Below are 9406 nucleotides of genomic sequence, written 5' to 3'. Positions count from 1 at the left end.
CAATATAAAACATTGACTGCATATCAAACATAGATCGTTTTGCAAGTTCCTTAGTTGTTTCTGCTTATTAACAATGATATATGCTGCCAAACACGCAGTAACTCTTCAGACAGGTATAGTTTATTTAGCACCACACATGCTTGCTTCAGAGGTACAAACAGAAAATTAGTATCCTTGCAATAGACATATACTTTCTCCATCCACTGTATCACCTACCTAGGAAGGCTTTACACTAACAAGGATGATGCAGATCTCTCTTCTGAAGATGGGTCAGCGGCCTGATGATGATGGTGGCATCTAAAACGTGTGCATGTGGTGTACGCTTTAGGTCTGCTGCACCGGTTGTGGGTTTCGATACGTTATGTGGATGGATCGATGACGGCACCGGTTTTAGATATGGGGGAGTGAGAGCACTCCACATTATCGAGTTTTGTAGATGTGAGTGGTGGCTTCGGATAGTTTGATATATGTTCTTGTTAGACCTATGTTGAATAATTAATAAAGATGGCCGTATACATCGATTGATGCAGAGGCCGGGGTTTTGAACCTCCTTTTCCAAAAAATCAACTGTATCACAGAGAATGGAACAGTGCACGTATAGCGGACACTTACACACAAAACATCAACGAAAGACTACAGTAATACAATGCAACCCACCTTCTTATACCAGTCTGGTGCAACGGTTGACTCTGTATTAGCTTAGAAATCTTTGAGATCAGACTGCGTGTCATGAACAATGTGGCATCAGGAGCTCCGATCATCTTACTGTTGTCGCCTTGTCGGGAGCACTCTTTCTATGTACTCTTTCCAATCAACTGTATTCTTTCTAAGCTTGACAAGTTGCTCTGCTACTTCTGCCATCTCAGGTCGGCCATCTTGACGTTCTTTTAGACACTGCATTGCTAGCTTGCCAATTTCTTCCAGGATTATGATGTTTTCTTCTGCTACAATCTCTTCATCAAACATTGACCTTCCACTATGTTCTGTCTCATATATATGGCGGAACTCGATGACGAGGCTACCGCTTTGACCATATACCATTTGTTTCCTAGATATGAGTTCTAGAAGAACAACTCCAAAGCTGTAGACGTCACTCTTTCGTGTTAATAGACCTGTGTTCCTGAACACTGGGTCCATGTAACCCTCGCAGCCAACCACCTTTTGAGCAATTTTTTCCCCTAACTTCAGCAATTTAGATAGCCCAAAATCTGATATTTTTGGTATTAATTTATCACTGAGAAGTATGTTGTCTGGTTTCACATCACCATGTCGTATGTCTTGAGAATGCATATAGCTTAATCCTTTGGCAGACCCAATTGCAATGTCCAATCGTAACTCTGTTGAGAGATTTTGCCTTTTATTTCTGTGGAGTGTGTCTCTGAGGCTCCCATTAGCAGCAAACTCATACACCAACATTGGAACATCTAACTGGAGGCAGCAACCCATGAGCTTGAGAACATTAGGGTGGTTCATTTTTAATTGGATCATCACTTCCTCGGTAAATTCCTCTATTCTCTCTTCATCTACCTTGATGAAAGATTTAACTGCCACCACTGTTTCACTTATATCAGGTAGAGTTCCTTTGTACACTTTACCAAAGAATCCATTACCCAAGCACTTTGAATTATTATTTGTGATTTTTTTTAGGTCCTTCTCTGTGAAAATGGTTAGGCCTGTTACCCTTTTAAGTATGTTACCACCGTTCATTTCAAAATTTTCCGCAAGTTTTTTCCTTTGGTGCATTATGAGTCCCAAGAGTAGCACAACAACCAAGAAGAACACGCCCAAGCCGACACCTGCAATAGAGCATATAGTGTTACTTGTAGCAACTTCTTAGAGTTAACGACACTAGAAGTACATGAATTAAATTGAGTTTAGTCCGTGAAATTGACAAAAAAAAATGGATCTTTCTATCACCAACTTGTGTTTCGAGTTAGTTTTCGTCGAAACTCAGAACGGACACGTCAAGTGATGCAAATTGTTTTACGAAAAGATCCCATCTCATTTGTTTATTTTTGCATATTACAGCCGTACTCCGTCCATATCTAAATAGATGGCATATTCTATGTCAAATAATAGACGGCATAATCTAAGTGAAATAGTCAAGGCTTCCGAAGTTTGGTCAAACATATATACAAAAATATGAAGATAAACAACACCAAATCAATATTAATATATCCATCATTCGGGTGAAGAATAAACTATTCTGCACCCTGGGTGATGTGCAGATTAAATTATTCCTCACCCGAGGTAATTTTATGACCATTTCATAAATAAATTAAATTTAAAATGCAAATAGATACATTTATATTGATTCATTACGAAAAAATTGACATAAGAAAACAAAAATATAGGTCATAAGACCAGAAAAATCACATTTTATGTATAATTTGCACTATGTTTTATGTTTGTAATTTTACGTGAAATAAAATATTTTTTACAGTGATTATGTATTTTTTACGGTCTCTTTTTACGTATGAGATAAGATTAAAATTTATGAAACGTAAAATTACGGTGTATTGATGTAAAATAGAGGGGGGTGAAGAATAACTATTCCTGACCCAGGATGACGAATAGCACGACCCTATATATATATATATATATATATATATATGTGTGTGTGTGTGTGTGTGTGTGTGTGTGTGTGTGTGTGTTGTATGTTGTATGTAGTATCAATCAAAACTGAGAGTATGTACGCATAGTATGTACTATATAAAAACATTTAAGTAGTATGTATCTCAATTTTTAGGTAGTATGTATCGTATTTTTAGTATGCTCCTTTTTATATATAAATATGTACTTATTTCACAAATATAATAAAAACTATGGGTCAACTTGCATATTTTTCATGTAACTCGCCTTAAAGTATCTTATAGGTAGTATATGCACATTTACGATGATAAAGTAGTATATATAGTAGCACATGATAGTATATGAGACATGTGGGGTAACTATCCCATGTATTATATATAGGGATTGACTATTCGTCACCCAGGGTGAGGAATGCAAGATAATATTATGATGTGTATTTAATATCTTCTTACCATCCACCGTGAGAAACAAATGCATCATGCATGGGAGGTAAAATTACGACATACATGTGAGGTGAGGTAAGATTACGACATGTGGGGTGCAAACTCAATGCATGCGAGGTAATATTACAACATGCCGGTGAGATAATATTCCGTCGTGCATTTTAGGTAAAATTACAATCCTGTCTCGGGAGAGTTTGCCTCACTTAATGCCTAGATAAGTAATTCTTCACCCTGGATGACGAAAAGACGTTTAGAATACCAAACTTTTCTAACTTTGACCAAGTTTATTGATAAAAATATCAACGTTTAGAATACCAAATCATTATCACTAGATTAACCATGAAATATATTTTTATATTTTTAATTTATAGTATTGTAAATATTTATATATTTTGCTATAAAGCTGGTCAAACATAGACATATTTTGACTTTTTAAAAAACTAATACAACTTATATTAAAGAACGGAGGGAGTATTTGTGTTAGTTCCCTGACTGTTGCCTATGATTGCCTTCTATGAACAGGATGTAGCATCTCCACTTAATTTCCCCCCTACATGTCTACTGATTTTTTATAACTGTATGTATGTGGTGTGTGCACCATGATAATCCTCGCCTCAGCCATTAGAGAACTAGTTGTTGATTCGATTCTCTGCATTGCAATTCTTGGTTTACTACAGATAGCATATACATTTGATTTCCATCCTGAGAATTGTATTAGAATTACTACCCTGATTACAATGCAATTTGTATAATATACTTGGATGGATGCCTCCCTGATTTTTTTTAGAATAATCTGTTCTTATATGTGATTTCTGTGGTGAGTGATCGGATCACTATTACAGATTTTTGTTCTTAGATCTGAAAACTGTAGCTCACATAGTTTATATGTGTTATGGTTCAGTCTTTCTTCAGTTATTACTATCAGTATATCAGAGGTTAGATGTTATTTTTGTTCACTTGGTATCTGCACTTCCATTCCTTGCATAATCTGCATATCTCACGTTGATCAGAAACATTTTTTACTTAGTGATTTATGTTTGCACTACCCTTGCATGCGCATGCTTCTTATGTTCTGCATACACTTCAGACAAACATAATTTGCCCTTATGTTCTGCTAGGGCACTCTCTCAATTTGCAATTGTGAATCTTGATGTTTGCTGGAAGGAAGCTTGAGTGAAAATACATGTAATTCAGTGGTTATTCTTCTAACCAAAAATTCAGTATGTGCTTCTGGCCATTTACTTACCAAAAATAGGATGTCGAAGAGTACTTGAAATTTCAAATAGTACATTAGTGTCATACAAATTTCAAATAGCTTCAAATTCCAAGAATAAGGAGAGTACTTGTTGTTGTTTTTTGCCAATTTCTTTTCATATAAATATGACATTTACTATTTGTAACTCATGGGTTTTTTTAGCTACACAATTTTCAACCTTTTCTGATTTCCAGATATTTTATCTTAAATTTCCATGTTGCTATAATTCCTGTGTAATCGATGAAAGTTGGTAGTGCCTTAATTCCTGTGTAATGTTTTGTGTCGGTCTTCTATAATTGCAATCTAGTGCTACTAATTTACTGCTATAATTCATGTGTAGCTCACATTTTTATTACGTGACCTTTACAATTATGTAGTAAGCTCTTCTAAATATGATGTTGTTTTACTCGGAAAGATTGCATTTTTAGACGTTTACACTATTTTATATGAATATTTCAATTCCTACCTACCAAACAACATTTTCATATGGAGGAAATTGTGGATAGAGGGGTTTGGAGGTTTCAAGGGGATTTGAGGGGATTGGGCGGAAGGAAGGGATTCACCCAATCCTCTGAAATCCCCCCCCCCCCTCTTCAAACCTCCCCAATACACTTCAACCAGACAAAGTCTAATGGAGGAAATGAAGCAGAAAACCAAGGACGCGGGGTAACTCAGCATGAGCTCATAGCTCAGGTGAACAGTAAAATTCAAAACAAAATCAAAGGAAATTCTAAAAATTCTAAAAATATTTTGTGGCAAAATTTGATAGATGTTTTAAATGCTTGCAACTTTTCATCATGGGATCATATTCGTGGAAATCATGGCAAAAAAACAAAATCGATGCTCCAAAAAAAATTTAACTTTGTTTTCATAAATGTCATTTTACGATGAAACTTTGCAAGCATTAAAAAAATTGTCAATATTTGTTAAAACAAACAGATTTTTTTAAAAAAATACTGTTTACTAGATCTCATATTATTACGAGCTGAGAAGGGCACTTTCGCACAATGACTGCCTTTTCTCTTGTAAAGCACAGGGCATTCTTTTGGAAAAACTGGTATTCTTTACATATCTACCTCCGCCCGGGTTTATTAGTCCCTTTAATATTTTAGGTCCAAATTAAAATATATATTTAATTATCAAATTTTAATTTATATTAAAAAATATAACATTGAAAACTTCTTTCAACTGCGAATCTACCAATATAATTTTTATGGCATATAACTTTTATAATGCTTATCAAATTTAAGGTTAAATTTTGGCAAAAGAAATACGAAAGGAGCTCATTTGTTGGCAAGTTGGCTCGTTAGTGCTCGTGGTTCTTGGTGGACTTGTTGAGGCCAGTGCAGGTTGCATGTGTTGGGAGCTTGGGTGAAGACATTATCTCGGCTTTTTGCCTGTGACAGGCGATGGCGGTAGCATCGCCGCATTGTTGCCACACTCCTACTATATGGTTTCGATCTTCGGAGAAAATCTTTGATCTTGTGTGATCGGACGATAGCAGCGGCTTGCCGTCGTTTTTTCTCTTGAGGGCATCGTCCACGGAGCCAGACATCGTCAAGTGGGACCAGAGGAGGCATCGAGGCTTTTGTGACAAAGATGGCTGACTTTTCTAAATTAAGCTAGGTGGACCAAAGTGAACGTGCCGTGCAAGTTCATGTACTCCCACTGTAATTATCTTTATTATCCCCAATTTTGGCTAAATAAAAGAGTAAGTTGTTTTCCCCAATCTTTTAGTCTATTAATATATATGCTCCCTTGCAGATGATAATGTGTATGCACGCCATACAAAATAGTAGGTGTAAAATTACTGTGTATATATTTTGATTATTTCATAAAATAAACACTTGGACAAATGCCCGTATGAAGTTTGCAATAGTTAAGAATTAATTGGCGGCAAAATAGTATACTTAGGAAATAATTTTAATGTAAAACAAGTATATTCATACCTATAGCAATTCTCGCTTGACGTGGGAATGTTGGACTGCAAAATACTTCTTTTGGATCACGAAAACTGTGGTAGCCGGGACGACATTTGCACTCATATGAACCCTCGGTATCGTGGCAAACACCATGGCATGGAAATTGCTCCGGACGTGCACATTCATCTATATCTGTAACATTGATTAGCGAATCAACTATAAGATAATGAATATCATATTCAAATTTGACTGATGATTAGCTAACATTCATGTGTTAGAGCAACTACAGCCACGCCCATCTAACTTGGGCCTCTATAAGTGACTGGGCGCATCCGCTAGAGGTGACCAGGCAGACCTCATTTCTCACAGTTCACATCCACATCCGTCATATGTACTACCCCAAATCTATACAAAACAATGCCAACGACGTCCCTACGTAGATCAACATATGAACAACATAGCAATCCAGCATAGATAACCTACCAACATAATCCAATCTTACATAGATATAACATAGAAACATAACACAATCTGATTTAAAAGGGCATGCGCCCGGAGATCATCACTTAACTACTTAGATACTCCCTCCGTTCCAAAATAACTGTCTCAACTTTGTACTAGCTCTGGTATAAAATTGTACTAAGCTTGAGACACTTATTTTGAGACTGAGGGAGTAATAACTACTCCCTCCGTTCCTAAATATAAGTCTTTTAAGCGATTTCATTAAGGGACTACATACGGAGCAAAATGAATGAATCTACACTCTAAAGTATGTCTATATACATTCGTATGTAGTCCTTTAGTGAAATCGTTAAAAAGACTTATATTATGGAACGGGGGAAGTAAAAATTAAGAGATACAACACTTATTCATCGGATGCTTCCGTAGTGGTCATGGCGGCTATCCTCGGCATACGCGTCGGCGGCTATGAGTTCTATATTTTGCAAGGACCTTTGCTACAGGGTGGAAACAAAATAGCGTGTTGGCCAAAGCTGCTCAAGCCGCATGGCCGGAACGCAGATTAAGCATTCTGCGCTCACCTTGAGTATAGCGTTACCGTGTGTGTGTATGTGACGAATAGTTATTCTTTATCCCTCATTTATTTTATCCGCTAGCCTAGTTTTACAATTCGTAAATTTTATCTTATTTTATATGTACAAAAAGAATGTAAGAAAATGTATGATTACCATAAAAAAATTATGCTATGTAAAATTATTAAAAAAGAAACATAATGTAAAATATACATAAAAAGCATTTTTTTCTGATCTTATAACCTATATTTTTGTTTTCTTATGAACCAACATGAATGTAACTATTTGTATGACAAACTTAGTTTATTTATTACACAATTGTAAGATTACCCTACGATGAAGAATAATTTATTACAGACTTTGGATGATGAATAATGTATATATACTGGACAAATGTTTCCTACGACCAGGTATAGTTACTTCGTCTGTTTCTTTTTACTTCACACACACACACGCATGCACGCGCGCGCGCGCACACACACACACAAGCTTTGTCTTTAAGTCAAACTTTGTATAATTTGACAAAAATTAGAGTTAGGAAATTTATCAACATTTGCAAATTAAGCAGTCACTTTAATTTTGACACAAAAAATCCGTAGTAATTAAGCAATTGATTTCCAAACGCGGGGTCAAGCGGAAAGAGAAGCTTACTTGTGCATCCATTGGGAAGATACGGGTTGCCTTCGTAGCCTTGGGTGCAGTTGCAGAAATATCCGGGGCCATTGGTGGAGTTGACGCACTTGCTGTGGTTGCTGACGCAGACGTAATCCGGCATGGTGGCTGCCTCGGTACAAGATGGAGAACTGTCGCCGCGCCTTCCACGGATGGCCCAGTCCAGCACCTGCGGCATGCTGGTCTCACCGCCATCCATACGGAGGTCGGCTGTCCGGAACGTGTAATGGCCTTTCTCCACGATGAAAGCGTAGTCGCAGGGGCAGAACGCCTGATTGGAGTGCAACCAATTGCCATTTTCGTCGTTGGCGAACCGCATCGTGTTGTCCGTCAGGTCCGGCGGAATGTCGACGTGGCAGCAGCCGACTCCGGCGCAGGTCCCGTCCTCCACACCCTCGAGGTCCATGGAGTCGCTGGCATAGGCGACACATCCTGTGTAGTACCTGAACTGGTGGCGGCCTTTCCGCCCGCTGTTGGTCATGGTGAAGGTGTTGCAGCCAAGGACGAAGAGCTCGTTCCGAGTGTTGGAGATGCGGTAGGCGTCCACGGCCGTGTTGAAGTTCACGTTACCTTGGTCTTTATGCAAGACTTCACCTTTGATGTTGTAGCACTGGTAAGCCACCGGCAGAATCACCTTGGCCTCCGGACGCGGTGTCACGGAGAGGTTCAGCACCCGTATATTTATGCCTAGAATCGGGGCGCTGTTTTTGCAGGTGATCTCGAAGCCCTCGCGGAAGCAGCCTTCGCCGATGCCAAACGGGTAGGGGATGTCGACGCCGCCACAGCTCGGTTGGCAGCCTGGCTTGGAGTTGGGGCCCTTTGGTGCCTTCGGGGCGGTCGCGAGTGCCGCAAGAAGCACCGCCAAGAATGCTCTCCGCATTATAGTTATGCTTTGTTTCCCTGTAAACTAGTTGCAGCTGCTAGGTTGCTTGCATCGCATGGTTGGGATCCCGGCGTTTAAGTAAGGTATAATGCCGTGTAAGGAGGGTAATGCCGTGATACTGAAAGTGGAGGGGCCCCCAAATGTTAATTGCTTTCTCACATAGTGTTAGTACTAATCTCTCCATTCGATTTTACGGGTTTTATGTGTCTCCCGGACTCCCCCAAATTAGGCCAACTAGTCGTCAACCCGTGCGCCCACAAGGGCTAGTGATTTTATAAACCCAGGTCATTATCAATGGTGAACCCTAGCTTGTCTATTTAGTTCATAGAAATCAGGATCATAGACTAGAAATAGCGTTCCCTGGAAGTCAACCTAGGTCATTATCAATGGTGAACCCTGACTTGTCTGTTTAGTTCATAGAAATCAGGATCATAGACTAGAAATAGCGTTTCTTGGAAGTCAACCTAGGTCATTATCAATGGTGAATCCTGGCTTGTCTGTTTAGTTCATAGAAATCAGGATCATAGACTGAAATAGCGTTCCCTGGAAGTCAACCTAGTGTTGAGTAAATAGGCAATTTTCCGAGTAGATTAATCCATGAAATAATT

At 38.6% G+C, this 9406-nt stretch overlaps 1 protein-coding gene across 1 annotated transcript; it reads right to left on the bottom strand.

Moving 5' to 3' along the window:
- Positions 1-577: 577 nt before the first annotated feature.
- Positions 578-8826, bottom strand: LOC123439247 (wall-associated receptor kinase 2-like). Its single transcript, XM_045115983.1, has 3 exons — positions 7895-8826; positions 6240-6404; positions 578-1796 (listed from the first exon to the last, which is right to left on the bottom strand). The coding sequence occupies exons 1-3, from the start codon at positions 8793-8795 to the stop codon at positions 763-765; spliced, it is 2100 nt and encodes a 699-aa protein (XP_044971918.1). The 5' UTR covers positions 8796-8826; the 3' UTR covers positions 578-762.
- Between the last annotated feature and the right edge of the window lie 580 nt (positions 8827-9406).

The sequence above is a fragment of the Hordeum vulgare genome, chromosome 3H, assembly GCF_904849725.1.
Source record: "Hordeum vulgare subsp. vulgare chromosome 3H, MorexV3_pseudomolecules_assembly, whole genome shotgun sequence".
In the NCBI taxonomy this organism is placed as follows: Eukaryota; Viridiplantae; Streptophyta; class Magnoliopsida; order Poales; family Poaceae; genus Hordeum; species Hordeum vulgare.
Note: the sequence above shows the minus strand (reverse complement) of the source record. Positions and strands in the feature narration are given on the sequence as shown.

Bases quoted from the DNA above. Each gene is read 5' to 3' on its own strand.
- LOC123439247 (XM_045115983.1), bottom strand. From the start codon at position 8,795: ATGCGGAGAGCATTCTTGGCGGTGCTTCTTGCGGCACTCGCGACCGCC. The intron at 6,405-7,894 runs GTAAGCTTCTCT...TCAATGTTACAG, and splicing joins TCTTCCCAATGGATGCACAA to ATATAGATGAATGTGCACGT. The intron at 1,797-6,239 runs GTATGAATATAC...GCTCTATTGCAG, and splicing joins TCAAGCGAGAATTGCTATAG to GTGTCGGCTTGGGCGTGTTC.